This window comes from Sphaeramia orbicularis, chromosome 3, assembly GCF_902148855.1.
Source record: "Sphaeramia orbicularis chromosome 3, fSphaOr1.1, whole genome shotgun sequence".
NCBI lineage: Eukaryota > Metazoa > Chordata > Actinopteri > Kurtiformes > Apogonidae > Sphaeramia > Sphaeramia orbicularis.
In genome coordinates, this window is record NC_043959.1 from 38,453,009 (window position 1) to 38,470,606 (window position 17,598).

Below are 17,598 nucleotides of genomic sequence, written 5' to 3' on the forward strand. Positions count from 1 at the left end.
GAACTAATAGAATATGAACATTTGAACAGGATCTTAAACTGTAATGTCTGTAAAACAGAATTTCAATTTGAACACAGGAACATTTTGTGATATAACATTAGATCCTGTTGTGATCAAATCCAAACGTGTTTAGTATTTGTGCAGATTTCTGGTGTAATTCAATTCTTCAAGGAAATAATCATTTAAAAAAACAGAAACAAACAAAACATTGCCTTTTTAGCAGTATCATGATATATCGTGATATATCGTATCGTGATCCTAGTGTTGGGATTTGTATCGTATTGCTAGATTCTTGCCAATACACAGCCCTACTTGCAATGAATGTGATAACAATAGTTTACACAAAATTATAATTTTTTGTAAGAAATAGTTGTCATGCAGCCCAATACAAACAAAAGCATGTTCCACTATTTAGATATTGACACAGCGTTTAGTCAGAAAAAGGTCAAAGTGCTTGTGTAGTTTTTGCTGAAGCTCTGTGTGAGTGGGTATTCTCATCAGATTAAAGATAAAAGAACCTTCCCACCCACCCAAAACACATTTTTTTTCCAGCTAGAGAAGGGTGATGATCCTCCTAATCCCATCTCTCAGTCCCACCGCACGCTGTCACCATGGAAGCAGGCACATTCACTGAAAGACACAAAAACACTGACACAACCACACAAAGCATCGTATGCGACTGTGGACACCAGCTGAATGCTGTTATGAAACTGGGAAGCACAATCTCAGCGGCAGAGCTTTCATTATTGTGCTGTGGAGAGGTAGTGGGGTGGCTACATGGATAGCAGGGATGCTAAAAGAAAGAGAGGGCGTGGGGTAAGGAGGGGGGAATGGGGCGGGCTTTATGAGGGAAGAGGGGGAGGAGTAGGAGGAGGAGAGGAAGAAGGAGAAGATGAGGATGTGTTGCCTGTGCACAATTGGAGACAGCAGGGAGTGAAGCAGCATCCGTACGAGGCTGAGGGAAGGAAACTGCATGGAATGGAGGAGTGTTACAGCAGCACCACCGCTGTCATCACCCCATCCCCACCACTCTGGACTGTGTGTTAATGACAGAGACTCATTGCAGGTAAGAACACAGCTTTGGTGTATTTTATTATGTGATGCGCAGATGCAGTTGGGGCAGGTTAGCAAGGTGAATGAAGAGTGAATCCTTGGATTGATTCAGTAGCCATGCACATACACAGCTGTTTCTAAATCTAAGTCAGGTTGTCATAAAGCATTCATAGGATGTTGTTGATTTTTTTTTTTTTTTTTTTTTTTTTACAGATTTACATTTTCTGTTCTTTGAAATCTATAATTGAATCTGCATGGAGAAGGGATATCAGAAGGTGATTGCCATGGATTTGAACCCTCAGCCTAAGGTATTGGTTGATGCCAGTTTCTCTTTTTATCAGGTCTGGAATGCCCGAGGGACCAGCTGTGTGGATCCAGTGCCTTCTCTGAGATGATGCTGAGAGCAGGAGGGGCAGCCAGCTCTCGCACACTGCTGCTGCTGCTACTGTCGTTGCTGTCCTGTAACCACCTGTGCCACTCACTGCGTAAGTTTGTCTCATCAGTGGGAATTCCTTATCACATTTACATGTCTGAGGACGAGAGACTCAGTGTGACAGATGGTCACTGACAAAGCAGGTACTAGTAAGAGAGAGAGAGAAAAAAAAGACACAAAAATTGTCTTTTGCTGGTATAGCCTCATGAAAGTCCACTTTACCTATAGCAGTGGTTCCCAACCTTTTTTGGCTCGTGACCCCATTTTAACATCACAAATTTCTGACAAACCCAGACATTCCAATTCCAAACGGAGACTTTTTTTTTTTTTTGCTAAAATTTGTTTTTGATCATGTAATAGTTTGCTACACTATGTTGCAAATAAACGTTAATTTTAGATGACATTTAGTCTATATAATGTATATAATTAAGGATGGAGGCAGAAAAGCCAGGTGTAGATTACTGCACAAAGTGAGAATTTGATTTTCCTTGGTCAGGATATGTACAGTCAGTCCAGCTTGGATTTACAAGGCTGACAATTAATACTGAACAAACAATAACTCAAACTATGAATTACGAAAGAGCCGCGGCATCTGAAACCGACCACAATGAACATTTGAAAGATAACAGCACCACAGTGCTTCAGTTTCAGCTTCAGTGTTTGTCATGTCTTGTATGGATTGTGATTGTCTCTCTCAACTCACCCTATATTTTTTTTTTATTAGCGAGGTTTTTTTTTTATTTTTATCAATTACTAGAAATTTCAGATGACCCCATTTGAATTCCAGGCGACCCCACATGGGTTCCCGACCCCAAGGTTGAAAAACACTGACCTACAGTATTGTACAAACAGTAAACACTGAATGACACTGATATGATTTAAACAAAATGTACCAGGTGTATTCAGGCAAGAAAAGGAGAACGCACAACAAATTAAAAGTCACAATGGCGACTGATAAGTGTCTGCAAAGCTATAAACTGAAGTGAACCGAGGGGAGCAGGGTGGGCAGATAGTGTCAGAATGATGATGATGCATTGAGTCAGGAATGTCACTTGTAAGAGGTGGCGGGCAGGAAAGGAATATGAGAGTGGAGGGAAAGAGGAGCGATCTGCCAGTGCTGTCATTGTTAATGTACCGTATGTCTGTATACGTGTGTTTGCTATATTTATAGACACATGCATCTACATATGAACAGCATCTATCTGAAAAGAACTCAACATTTTGTCTTGCACATTTAACTGGAAGAAGTCGTTTCATCTCGCTGTTATAACAGTGTTATTAGATGAAATTATCCATATTTTTAAAGCATTACTTATTTGCTTTTTTTGTCACATTGCCCACTCCACCTGGCAGACAACAGCATGTACTGAGTAAAGCCTCTTTGGAAATGCAGTGATTACTTTACACTGAATGTTAATTTTGTACATCAGTATTTTTTAGATGATTTCTAACCAGGGGATTGCAATATAGCCAATCGTTTATCAACTTATACTGTATGTAATTTCATATCTTGGTAACAGTATATCATGATAGAGTAACTGATTGGGAAATTAAGTTAGGAAGTGGTTTAAAGAGTTGTTTTATAGTTCATTAGATTTGATTCTTTTCTTCGTTGTTCTTCAAACTTCTGTGTTGTCTTCATGCTGTTTTCCAGTCTGCATTTTGTTTAATTGAACTCTTTAAAACCTGACGTACCATCGCTGACACACCCTGTGCACATGCAGTTTGGTTGGCTGTAACTCTTTCACTGTTTGTGCAATTGGAAAAATTCCAACAGTTTCTGAAACCTGAGTTGTTCCGCTTTATGGGTTTTATTGGGTCATTATTGTAATTTCACTCATGCCTGTACTAGAAACTGGAGAAGAAGCCATTTTAGCAAGATAATAACATGCAGTAAAGTGTAGATAACTGCTAAATTTGGAAAGATCTGGGAAAAAAGTGCTCTGGAAAGATGGGCAAACAAACTCACTCACAGCATATTTTCTACCCTTTTAGTTAGTCAAAATAAGAAAGAAAGTCCAGGAGAACCAGTTTAGGCTTAGGGTTTGAAGGGTTAAGTGCACAAAACACCAAAATGAGAAAAAAGTATGGCTAAAAAGAATGTGGTTTATGACCCAATGGGAATTTTTTTTCAATAATAGATATGTCCTATTGATATTATTTCAAACAACTTTTTTTTTCAGGATTTTTTGGGTCTGTTGTGCTAAACATATGTGAATGAATGATGCAGCAGGTTCAGCTATAGGCAGGATGCTGGTGATAGTGTGGGAGAGCCCGAAGAGATGACAAATTTGCTGATTTCACAGTCATTGATTGGGGGTGTTACAGCCTTTGCCTCTATTGATCCACATACTCAAAGGGTGACAGCATTCCTTTGTGGTCATTCTCGTGGTTGGTTTCCAGCCACAGTCTTCATCCATAAATCGAGTTTATCACCGTGATGATGAATGATTTAAGGAGAAGGGTGAAAGAATTTGATTGTAATGTAAAATGGGATCAATATTTTTCCACTCTGTAGTCCGACTCTGTTTCAGGAAAATGCTTTACGGTCTTGTATAAAACAGCTCCGGTTATTACATACCTGCATTAATTCCACGAGTCTACAGTTTATCACCTTTGTGTTTTAACAAATGTAAGCTAGGTGAATAGATATAATATTGTGGTATTTAAGGACTGAAACACTGACCACAAATACAATGCAACGGTTCCAAGAGAATTTTTTTTTTTTTTTACAAATAATACTACAGTACGCAAATACGATATTCTACAGATTGTGAAAGGAATGTGATCTTTATGCACATGTACAATACCCAGTTCAATATAATCTCCAAAGTTTTCTTTTATTACCAGAATCACAGCTCTCAGAGGAAATACTCCTGAGTGGCCTTATGCTTCATTACTTATATAAAGCAGAGTGATGAAAAGCCTCTGACTCATGTTTGTACAGTACATTACTAGCAAGTGACTGTATAGAGGATGTTCATTTATCATAATGATTAGATTTTCACTTTTGTTTTATTTTTATAATGATTCTTACCGCAGCTTGTGATGTATTCAGTGGGTGTTTTGATAGAAGCTTGTGTTTGTCTTCTCTGGAAGCTTCCCTCCAGTGTTCATTTCAAGAAACCCTACACTTGAACACAATGTGAAGGTCATGTGAATGCAACACTGTCTGAGAACTAAGCTACAAAGTGAGCTGGAAGTTGGCTGATTCTCAGACGGTACAGAAATCAAAGCGGTTGTCGTTTTTGCAGAATTAAGTAGGAATTAATAGGTCATATTTTTATCTCTTTATGTCTTTTTAGGGGTTCCAAAACTCTCCTCCTATGCAAAAGCAGAGGACAAACTGTTCAAATACCTCTTTGGAAACTACCAGAAATGGGTTCGTCCAGTGGAATACCTAAACCAGACCATCTGTGTGAAGTTTGGACTGGCTATATCCCAGCTGGTTGATGTGGTAAAGATATAAGAGCATATTCTGTCACATTTTACCATATTTTAAGGCATCTGCTTCTTAAAAATCAACTAACATTACTCTGACTACTATTGCTCACTGATTAATTGTATTTTCATTGCAATATGAACATGCATGATAAACCCAGAGAAAAAAAAAATACTGCCTGAAATATAATGAATAGGAAGAACCATATGATTTTCATTTGCCACTGCTTTCACACTTAGCACAACAAACGTTTGGCCAATCAGAACAAGACGCAGCTACACTCAGATTAATTTGGTGGTGATTTTTTTTGTTTTTACCCCGCCCTCTGAAGGGGAGGCAAGTGGTATTGTTTTTGTTTCAGTTTGTTTGTTTATTTGTTAACACTCTAGCAGCAAAACTATTGGTTGGATTCATACCAAATTGGTTTATAGACTGCCAGTGACCTAGAATAGATGTCATTACACTTTAGGAAAAATATGTCAAAGTTTAAATTTTTTATGAATTTTTTTTATCTGTTTTTTTCCTATTTATTTATAAAGGGGTAAAATTTTACATGTCTATAGCAACAAAACTTATTGGTTGAATTCATACCAACTTGGGTTTATAGATTGCCAGTGACCCAGAATAGATGTGGTTACATTTTGGGAACAGAAGATCAAAGTTCAAATTTTTTATGAATTTTTCAAATCTTTTTTCCTCTCCCATTTACTTATAATGGGCGAATGTTAGCATGTCTATAATAACATCAATTTTCTTTCAATTTACTACAAACTTGGCTCATATATGGAGACATTTGTTATGCTGACATCAGCACATGCATAGACATGATGACATCAGCTGGATCCATGCCAAAATAAGCTACAACACGTGCGAGGGGCGGGGTTTGTTGTGCCTGGCACCACTTGATCGTACCGTTTATTGCAACCTATATTGTCATTGTAATATGGTACACGGTAGATTCACCTTCCATTATGCAGGCATAATGCAGACTATTTTATTTATGTGCTAGGTTTAACATATAAAACTACAAACTATGTGTTCAAATATTTTTTTTGTTGTTGTTGTTGGTTCAATATTCCAGGATGAGAAAAACCAGTTAATGACAACCAACGTGTGGATGAAACAGGCAAGTAAAGATGTTTTCTGCAACTACACACAATGAAAGGAACTCTGGGTTTCACAGTCATCTTAAGAAGGAACATATCGCTTCATCATACAGCGTAGCCCCTTTATCATCAAGGAAGTGTTTTAAATCAACTACAGACTTGTATGACATTTAGAGAGAACTAGACAGCCTCTCCACACTCCTTTATCTTTCTTGTGGTCTGGTGGCATTTCACTGACAGTCCTCATCTGTATGAGTACTTTCGGCCCTGTGCCCACACACCTGCCTCCACTGGACGCCTCCTCCCCACTGTTACTGTCAGCCTTATTCATGGTCTTGGATGTCCTGTGTCTCACACATCTTATGAATTATCCCCAAAGACCTGGATTTGCTATTCAGGTCAGCTGCTCCCTTTCACATTGATTGATTGCGTCATGTAAAATGGGAGATGGAGGACAACGGTGATCTCTCACAGATGACATTTCTTAAGTGAAAGTAAGGATAAATTATATAATTGCATCAGAGCTTTCGGAGTGTTATTGGATCTGAAGTTCGGTAAAATATTACATCTAAGCACGGAATTATTAAGTATGTAGACACTACTATGAGCTTTGTGTTCATTGAAATTTTTTCTTTATTCCTAAAATGTGTTCAGTTTAATGAATTCTCTAGTTCTGTTTGTAGGAATGGACTGATATGAAGCTCAGATGGGACCCAGACGACTATTTGGGCATCACAACCATCCGAGTTCCCTCTGATAGGATTTGGCTCCCTGACGTTGTTCTGTATGATAAGTATGTGTTGTAATGCTAGGAAAACACTTAAAACATGTTCTTTCATTTCTTACATGATCGCCTCAATGAAAAATAGGTCTGTCTACTGTGAAATTTACTTAATGATTTGAGGCAATAGAAATGTGGAGAACTTTACAATAAGACTACCCTTATACACAGTAAATTGTAACTGTTTTAACAATATCAAAACACTACTACTGTTTCATAACCCTCAAATTATCCTTTGGGTCAATTTGACCCCATTCGATGTTTATCATCCAAAAATAATAATGGACTTTTTTTTTGCTCGTATTTCATGACTTTAATGGGGACAACTGATTAAGGGTAAAATTATCATGATTATATTTTTTCAAGGTGCTGAACACATATCACACGCATTAGTGTTCCTCTGGGGTCAATTTGACCCTAAGCTGTTTTATCTGTGTAAAACTTGTCTGTCTGTGTGTGTGACCTAACATCCTCACTCCTGCAGATGAATAGTAGATACTTTTGAGTTGATACATGGGGGTGGGGAAAACAGCTATTCCCACCATAACTTTGATACTTTTCGTGGTGTGGGCATGTGGGAAACATCTTGACTTGTACAGTCATGAAAAAAATGATTAGACCATCCTTGTTTTCTTCAATTTCTTGTTAATTTTAATCCCTGGTACAACTAAAGGTACATTTGCTTGAACAAATATAACAATAACAACAAAAATAGCTCATAAGAGTTTAATTTAAGAGCTGATATCCAGACATTTTCCATGTTTTCTTGATAATAACCAAAATCACTTCAGTTCTTATATAAATATCTATGGCACTTTACTGTCAAAAACAGTGTTTTTAGGCATTCCATGTTTTCGTTTTTTGTCTGTTTTACTCACGATACACACAGGAGTTAGTACTTGATTGCATAACCATTGTTTTTGATGACTGTTGATGGTCTAATAATTTTTTCTGCGGTTGTAGGCTTACAACTTGATCACATCCAAGTCTTTCCAACTACAGATGCCTGCACTCTAAAATTATCATCACACATTCAATATTGTCAGTTGATAGTTATATGAAGAACTCGAATAATGACTTAGCAGCATGTCTACCTTGAGTTGAAGTGAGTAGAGGGACCAGAGTGTCCTGTCCTCTAGTAGCGCTCGAAGAGAGGTCAACTCACTGATAGGTTTTATTATCAAGGGGTTGTTTATGTATTCAACAAATAAACAAAGTGCCTGACACAAAACTTGGTCAACAATTTTATGTAAATCATTTTCTGGAGGCAAATATCCCTGGGGTCAGATTGACCCCAAGGGTAAAATGTATTAGTAATATTTGAGGATAATAGGAGGGTTAACTATGCTAAAAACTCTCAGATCTTGCTGGTGGCTTTTCTTATTTAATCTGGTCCTATCAGTGACTTATTGCTATGTTATCCATTTACTAATGAGTTACTAATATTTAAGATACCAAACAGCACCACAATAAAACTCTTAACTTCAGTCTGCATGAAAAACTCCTTGCTTATGTTATGCGCCTGTGATAATAATGTGCAGGGCTGCTGACAGCGCACTAAAAATGTCAAGGTAAACCATGTATCCAAAGCCTTAGTGAATGAATCATCATGTGATAATGTCCAATGACTTTTTGTGAGTTGTAAGATATACCAACAGAAGTTAAATGCTTCAAATTTAATAGCAATTTATCAGTTGAAGCTGATACTTGTAGATGCCAAATAAATTTGATTTTATGTTGATGAGTATCTTTTAATGCTGATTTCTTGGCTTTGGTTCTGAATCCTAAGGTGTGCTTTTTTTAAATTCCAATTTTTAAGTTAAACAACAAGAACATAACAGTACACATTATAGTACATTATAATACTTTTTTTTTTAGCAAGTTTATACACTAAAAGCAATAAATACATAAAAATAAACAACATGAAGTTGCCTGTTAAATTAATAAAAAACATATAGGGATTTATGCATGACGCATGTCCTGATGCTCATGAGATATACTACATACATTACATACGTAAGTGCTGACATTACATATGAGATCAAACACCATACATGTATAAATATTTGATATTTAAGAAATGTATTCATAGCCATGAAGGTATTGAAGGAAGTTAGCCTGACCTTCTTGTTCTGGGAGATAAAAACTTGAGGGAAAAAAAAGTGAAGTGATGGAAAAAGAAGACAAATGAAACCGAACAGATGCTTGTAAAACATGCATTAATGAAAATATGGAGGCTGTGCTAAACACACTACACAGCCTCTCAAAAGACTAAATCAAGTCCTCAAAGACAGAAAGGTGTCCTTATCCAGGATAGAAGCCACCTTCAGTGATGTATGAAATAATAATGGAACAACACATGCCATCTGATGCTTAACCATGAATGTGTGGGCTCATTATTTGGCAGCTGTGTGAAAATGTTTACAATATTATGAATTTAATTACAAACCATATTTAAATGCTTTGTAAAGGTAGTTGTAGGTACTTAGTATATTTATATTATATTTCTTAAACAGCTCAGATGGACGTTTTGAGGGAACGGTCACTAAGGCTGTTGTTAAGTTTGATGGAACCATAACCTGGACACCACCAGCCAATTACAAGTCAGCCTGCACCATTGATGTGACCTTCTTCCCCTTTGACCTCCAGAACTGCTCAATGAAGTTTGGTTCCTGGACCTATGATGGTTCCCAGGTTTGTGTCTATCCTCTACTACAGGGGTGTCAAACGTATGGCCTGTGGGCCAAAAATGGCCCACCAAAGGGTCCAATCTGGCCCATGTGGTGAATGTGCAAAGTATAAAACTTATACAGTCACAGTCAAGGGGGTCACTGAGTCTTTACAAGTTGTTCTGACTATTTTGCTAAATAATATGCATTTCAGTTTCAGATGCCTGTTACTACATATTTTGTGCCTTTGTAGATCCAATGTAATCTATAAATTGTAGGGCTGTCAAAATTAATGCATTAATTTGAATTAATCTATCATCATAATTAATCTGATTCAAAATGTTTAATGCAATCAGCACATCTACAGCGCAGAAGGACTCTGAATGTCTCTGCCAATGCATTTGGGGCAGTTTGTCCAAGAAGAGTTACTGTTGAATGAACAAATGGGCAGTTGATCTGGTAGTGACAGGCAGCAGAACCAACCCATAAAGATGGAAGACACTAAACAGCACGTTGGCCCTCTGGATGGAAATATGAGTAGAAAAAAAAACAAGATCCATGTTGTTGAAACGGCTGAAGGTGTTTAATAAACACGTTAAGTGCATATATATTCCCTTCTTTCTTGAGTCTGTTTGCTCATGCATAATGAAATGCAATTAATATAGATTAATGATATGAATTGAATGAACGAAATGAATGATATTTAATTGTGATTAATCAAAATAGATCCACAGCAACCCTGTGATTAATCTGATCAAAAATGTTAATTGTTTGACGGCAGTAATATATATATATTTGTGCTAAACATAATCAGATTTGGAGTTGTCACTATTTACAGGTTATTATGCCATTATTTTACTGACCCACTTGAGATCATATTGGGCTGTATATGTGGCCCCTATAACTGAAGAGTTTGACACCCCTGCTCTGTATGTTTAGTCTGCATTGGTATCAACAGGAACCACGTGACTAACATATGAACAAACTTTCCACAGGTGGACATTATTCTGGAGGACTTCCATGTGGACAAACAGGACTATTTTGACAATGGTGAATGGGAGATAGTCAAAGCTACTGGTAGTCGTGGTTTGAGGAGAGATGGCAGTTCATCCTATCCCACCATCACCTACTTCTTCATTATCCGCAGACTCCCTCTGTTCTACACCCTTTTCCTCATCATCCCCTGCATTGGATTGTCCTTCCTCACCATCCTTGTCTTCTATTTACCCTCCAACGGCGGTGAGAAGATCTCCTTGTGCACCTCAGTGCTGGTGTCTCTCACTGTTTTCCTCCTGGTCATTGAAGAAATCATCCCCTCTTCGTCCAAGGCCATCCCTCTTATCGGGGAGTACCTCGTCTTTACCATGATCTTTGTCACGCTCTCTATCATCATCACTGTCTTCGCCATCAACATCCACCATCGCTCCTCTTCGACACATCATGGCATGGCCCCGTGGGTGAGGAGGATTTTCCTGCATCGACTACCTAAGCTGTTGTGCATGCGCAGCCATGTGGACCGCTACGCCGCTACTGGGGTGGCTGGGACAGTAGGACTGGGAATGATGAAAGATTCATCACCTGAACTCACCCCTCTACTCAACACCAGACATAACCTACAAGCAGCGCTGGATTCGATTCGCTACATTACCATGCATGTGGTTAAAGAAAATGAGGTCAGAGAGGTGAGTGTGTTGTATGAAGGATAGCAACTGTGTAGGAAATGACTAAACTACATGCAGGAAAACAATCTGTATTTAAATGCTGGTTACATTCTGTGCCTACATAGAATAGAAACAATCACAATACTGGAATTATTTTGCATAATGGTAATAATAGTCTCCATTCAACTGTATAAACAGAGATATGTTTCCATCACTATTTCTTTCTCCTTTTTCTGCTGTTTCCTGTTATTATCAGTGATTTCTTTACAATAAGCATTGATTACATCGCGCCTATACATTATTTTTTCTTATATGTGTCATTACACTGTGCAATTTATATTCCAAAGCCCAACAAGCAAACAGAAACATCATCTTTTACCTGTTTTTTCTTCCTCAGTAGGTCTACTGCATGTGTATAAATAAACTACTGCTAGGCTTGCACTGCACTACATCATCAGCAGAACAGAAAAAACATAGCTAAATTATAAATCACAATTATTTGTATGACAAGCTCGTATGAATTAATAATTGCATGCAGTTGCAAATGCTATTTCAACACTTACCAGTTAAAGCAACCTGTATTTGTGTTTTATTTTTTATTTACAGGTGGTACAAAACTGGAAGTATGTTGCCCAGGTTCTGGACCGAATGTTTCTGTGGGCCTTCCTCCTGGTATCGATACTTGGCTCCGCTCTCCTTTTCATCCCAGTTATTTACAAATGGGCCAGTATTATCGTCCCTAACCACTATCCTGGAAGTATCCTCTAAACACTGCCTTTTATGTTACCACAAATGATGGAAAAGCACATTAAGAGCTCATTATGGGTCTCACTTGAGAGTAAGATTATTTCAGAGATATATGGTCCAGTTCTTCTTGTTATCCACATTCAGGTCAGGGATCAGCCTGCAGATTTTGGGGACTATTTTGCCCATTATGGATGCATCTCACAATGACATCTTATTTATTTATTTTTTTTCCCCCTGTACCTTTTTGATGACTGAAAACACCCAGTATGTGTTACATATAATAAAAACTTCTACATTCAGAAACTTCAGTCTTTATTTGACATAATTACAATCATCATTACATACAATAGCCCCAGTAGCAGCACTTTGTGGACAACAGTCTAGCATGTAAACACAACATGGTAAGGTACAACAACATGAGACGTAATGAGAAAAACGACCTCATATAGTGCTAGAAATAACTAAGAGACCCCTTCCAATTTGCAGCCCTGATCCCCATTGAAAACCTGGAACGTGATCAAGAGCAAGATGGTTTGTACAAGCCATTAAACAAAGCTGAGCCGTGTGATGTAAAGCACCCAACAGCAATGTGAAGAACTGGTAGAGAGAACCATCTGTGCATTATTCAAGCTCTGAATTAAAATTTTCTGCAAATAAATACTAATAATGACTTTTGAAAATTCAGATGAATGTTTTTAGTTGCATCAACCACTAAATAAAAATGTTCATTTAACTCAAATACATGTCTCTAAATGTAAAACATGTGGTCTTGTAATCCTTTCTGACTAGAATTCAAACAGATCAGACACTCCATTGCAGATGTACGTGGTCAAACAGCTGCGTGGGAAGGAGGGGTGATGTTCTTGCCAAGACTTGAATTTCTAAGACAACACCCTTTGTCAGCCTGAGGACAAATCCTGCATTCTTTGTAATCGATGTAACATGACCCTCAAAAACAATCAGTAGAGAGTTGCTGTATTTTCAGGATATTTTTAACCATCTGTAGTTTTTCACAGAGCATATAAACAGGAAAAAACAGTCACAGGTCAAAAACACTACTGAAGGTGAAAGGTTTTGTACCAACTCTGATTCATTCTGTGCATGTAATTGCATGTTTATTTAACTCACAAACATTAATCTGGCTATGATATTTTGCATTAAAGGCTTCAGGCTCGGGTTGTACTGTATAATATTGTGCCTTTGTCTTCAAATTCACACTGGGCCTACACTGCCTCTGCATGGCCAAGACTTCATGTTACAGCTGATCACACTTAGCCCATCCCCAGCATGTGACATGTCAGCTGATCTGACTAAACTGCAAATTGTATATCATCAAATAAAGAGGCACAAGCAAAGAAAATTTAAAGTATATGTTCTATTTTTACTTCAGGCAGGTGTAGATGACAGATGGAGCAGAGGGAACAGGATTTTTTCATTCCAATACAAACTCTCAGTAATGGGGACTAGTACATATACCAGAACAGCCAATGGGTCATATTTACCCACAGCTGTTTTCAGTTGAGCATTAATCTGTTTTTTTATACTTTATTTTTTATATACAAATTTTACAGTACACAGAACAAACAAATAAACAAAAAACAGACCACAATAGTTGGAGCATCTAGGTTCAACCTTTAGACAAATAAAATACAGACAAATTCAGGACAAATCAGGCAAAAAAAAGTCAAAATAAGTATAAGATTATACAGGTTCAAGGATTTCTTTGATTAGCACAAACATCCAATTTTATTATTATTATTTTTTACATTTGTCAGTAGTGAGTCTTAATGAGAAAGTCAGCTGTTCCATGTTATAAATTTCATTCACAACATGTGTCCAGTCCAGGAGTGTTGGAGGTCTTTGCACCGTAAATTTTGAGTTACGTTTTTTTTTTTTTTGTCCTTGCTAATAATATTAACAAAAGGTTTCGGTCAGGTTTCCTCATCTCGTGTGGTAGGTTAACCCACGTAATTCCTGATAACATCAAATGGTAAGTACATTCCAAGCATTAATCTGTTTTAATAAAATATTGAAGCGCCCCACTGTTTGGCTTTTCATAAAATTGCGTCATGTTACATTCCCTGTTGTTAGATACAGTTGGGATAAATCCAGATTTAAAATATAGGTCTTTATATACCTCACATTTACCCTTAGAGAAAAGTTTTTTTTTTTTTTTTTTTTTTTTTATCATTTATAATAAACTCAGAAGTGTTTAGACATCAGGATTTGTTTGTGTGATCTGAAATATTTGTCACGTCATTTATTACAGTTTACAAAACAGCCAGAGATTTATGAGCTAAACATATATGCAGATACTTTCATCTAATACCAGTTTTTACTGTCAAGAAACACATGTTTTGACTTGATATGTTAGGAAGAGAATGACTTAACCCTTTCATGCATTAATTATGAGAACCTTAGTTAAGATTTTTTTCTTGAGTGTTTTTATTCCTCCATAGGCATGAAAAAAACAACAACAATGTGATCAAGTTGTTTTTTTTCATAGAGTTACAAAAATGTCCATGCATTTAATTTTTGAAGTAAAGAAACATGTTTAAAACCCAATATCAGAAATTAATATTAAAACAGTGAAATAAAATCTGATGTTTTCTCACATTTTAAACATATTCTAAGGCTAATTATTACTCTTTTCATGGAGATAATGTGCAAAAAAAAAAAAAACTTTTTTTTTTTCTAACAAATAATTGATTTACACTGAAACATGTTACTGCAGATCAGGTTTATCAAGAACAGCAAAGTTACAGTATGGTATGAATTGTAGTGTATTATGGGATGGTGCAAAAGCGTTCACTGTGTTGGCTGATATGGAACTAAAACAACAAAAACCATGAATATACAAGAGAACAGCTGTAGAATACAGTCCACTGTAGTGACCAGAATGCATGAAGGGTTAAAGCAAAGACAGACAACATTTTTGCAGGCATGAAAATTGTGGGGGTAAATTTGACATGTTTTGTTTTTTAGGTATAGATTAACTTCTGGTGGTTCTAAAGTTAAAAGTTCAGTTATTGTTCATTTTTTGTGTCTGCTGTAAATTTATTCATATGCATCTATTTACTGGAGTCTATACTGGGAGAAAGCAGAGAAAACTAACAATTTTCAGATTTCATGTTTTCAGTATTTAACTTTAAATACATAAACCTCCAAGCAAGTATAAAGACAGCCATGGAAAACAGCTGGCAGCCTTTCCTTCTGGTTTGTTGGATCTATTGGCTCCACACAGTATTATTTTGACTGTCTTGGCTTTTCCCCAAAGGATAAAAAGGATATTCATTTTCTTGGCCATTCATATAACACACTAACTCCCTCTAGAGTGAACTGGTAACAATAAACACAAACTTCTAAGGGCTATGCAGTTTGAATTACAAAAATAATCCAGGTTGAAATCCACACAATATGGTATACAAATAAGCTGTAACACACTTCACTCCATGGTTTCAACAGAGACCTCTTTGTTCCCCATTCCTGAAGAAAAGCTCAAATAAGAGCTTATCCATAATCCACTTATACAAGCATTCCGGATTTGGCACTAACGCATTCACTGGTACCTGAGGTGTTTCACACCAGCATTCAGAAAATAAACGAGTGCATATCCACAGCTGCACTACTTCTTCTAAAACAGGGTATGTTGTGGATTAATATTACATTTCATTTTAGATTACAGAAAATACCTTTGAGAGACTGCTTAAAGAGCTTTCCTTTCAGCTTTTTTTAACCTAATGTTTAGAATTACTATTATTATTTTGTTTTTGTTTGCAGGTTAAACATGGGAGTGCACAGGAATTTTAAAGAAAATCTTTTACTGTGCATCACGTTCTTGTTATGGCAAACTTGTAATGGGGGCAAGATTTTGATTGTTCCTCTGGAGGGGAGCCACTGGGTCAATATGGATGTCCTAATCAAAGCTCTCCACGCTGAAGGACACTCTGTTACTGTGGTACGAACCACAAAAAGCTGGTATGTCAAGGACGACTCTACCTACTACAATGCAATCACAGTTCCTGTCAAAGAAGCCTTTAATCATGACTTATGAATCCCATCCTAGAAAAAATCATTGCCATAGAAAGGGGAGAGACGTCATTTCTTACATTTGCAGCTTTGCAGGTGAGATGTTTACCGCAATGTATAACATGCATAGGATTATATGTGACATGGCCACTGGTATGTTCAAAGATAAAACCTTGATGAGGAGCCTAAACGAGACGGAATATGACATGGTACTCACTGACCCGGCATGGGGCGCAGGTATATTGTTGTCACACTATCTTAAAATACCTCTAGTTTATAATGTACGGTGGATAACTAGTGGAGAGGGTCATTTGGCAGCTGCACCCTCCCCTTTATCTTACATCCCAATGACAGTTTCAGGACTATCAGACAAAATGACATTCATACAGAGAGTTAAAAATGTTCTTTTCTATGTGATGTGGCAAGCTCAAGATGGATTTCTGATCAACCCTCAGTATCAAGCTGTTTGTGACAAGTTCTTTGGCTCAGAAGTCAGATATAGTGACTTATTACAGGGAGCAGACCTTTGGCTCATGAGAGTAGACTTTGTGTTTGAGTTCCCCCGTCCTACAATGCCTAATTTTGTCTACATTGGAGGGTTCCAGTGTACACCTGCCAAACCTCTACCTCAGCACCTGGAGGACTTTGTGCAGAGTTCAGGGGAACATGGCGTCATCCTCATGTCTCTGGGAACTTTTGTGAGTGCACTTCCTGCTGATATGACAAATGAGATCGCTGCAGCTTTTGCTAAATTACCTCAGAAAGTCATTTGGAGGCATAAAGGTGACAGGACCGGCCAATCTGGGAAACAACACTTTACTAGTTGACTGGATGCCACAGAATGACCTCTTAGGACATCCCAAGATGAAACTATTTGTAGCTCATGGAGGAACAAATGGACTTCAAGAGGCCATCTACCATGGAGTCCCAGTTGTAGGTCTGCCTGTGTTTTTTGACCAATATGATAACTTAGTGCGTCTTAGAGAAAGAGGAGGAGCTCAGATTCTCACATTATCCACAGTGGACAAAGAAAACAACTTCCTTATGACTGTAAAGGAAGTCCTGAATGATCCTTCATACAGGATGAACATGCAGAGACTGTCCAGACTGCACAGAGACCAGCCCATGAAGCCTCTGGATAACGCCCTCTTCTGGATCGAGTTTATCATGAGACACAAAGGTGCAGCTCACCTGAGAACAGAGTCCTACAGAATGCCATGGTATTCTTACTACTCTGTAGATGTGGCTTTGTTCATGTTTGGAGTTTTGCTGCTTATGCTAACACCAGTTTTTATCCTAATGAGGCGTTTATACCGTACAGTGTGTAAACCTAAAGTTAAACGAGAGTAATTAACAATATATATATTTTGCAACTTAACCTACCTCTTGTGTTAGTTTTCTTTACCATCTTTATGTTAACGGGTCAGTTTTGACCCATGTCTTAAATCAGCTGTAAAATACACTGAAAACAATTACCTATCATACAATTTGTTAGTGATGGGACTTTTGGCTCTTTGAAGGGATCCGTTCAATCAGGAGCCGTTCACTGAAAAGAACCGTTCAAAAGACTGACTCTTTTATGTTTTTTGCATTATTTTGCCATTTACCAATGTTTTAATGACTAAATAGACTACATGTGATGATTGACATTACATTTTAAAGGTGTTTAATTGGCGC

At 37.4% G+C, this 17,598-nt stretch overlaps 1 protein-coding gene and 1 pseudogene across 1 annotated transcript; both read left to right on the plus strand.

Annotated features, from left to right (window-relative positions):
* The first annotated feature begins 885 nt into the window (after window positions 1–885).
* Window positions 886–12,195, plus strand: chrna5 (cholinergic receptor, nicotinic, alpha 5). The gene is made up of 8 exons (XM_030130438.1): window positions 886–1,066; window positions 1,395–1,538; window positions 4,792–4,943; window positions 6,010–6,054; window positions 6,718–6,827; window positions 9,332–9,509; window positions 10,480–11,166; window positions 11,752–12,195. The coding sequence occupies exons 2-8, from the start codon at window positions 1,445–1,447 to the stop codon at window positions 11,911–11,913; spliced, it is 1,428 nt and encodes a 475-aa protein (XP_029986298.1). The 5' UTR covers window positions 886–1,066; window positions 1,395–1,444; the 3' UTR covers window positions 11,914–12,195.
* A 3,256-nt stretch (window positions 12,196–15,451) lies between these two features.
* On the plus strand, window positions 15,452–17,305 carry LOC115416604 (UDP-glucuronosyltransferase 2C1 pseudogene; annotated as a pseudogene).
* The last annotated feature ends 293 nt before the right edge of the window (window positions 17,306–17,598 follow it).

What these genes read in the sequence shown, in the direction of transcription:
- chrna5 (XM_030130438.1), top strand. Translation starts at nt 1,445, where the DNA reads ATGATGCTGAGAGCAGGAGGGGCAGCCAGCTCTCGCACACTGCTGCTG. An exon ending in CCACCTGTGCCACTCACTGC is followed by an intron (nt 1,539 to 4,791) that starts GTAAGTTTGTCT and finishes ATGTCTTTTTAG; the next exon opens with GGGTTCCAAAACTCTCCTCC. An exon ending in GACGTTGTTCTGTATGATAA is followed by an intron (nt 6,828 to 9,331) that starts GTATGTGTTGTA and finishes TTTCTTAAACAG; the next exon opens with CTCAGATGGACGTTTTGAGG.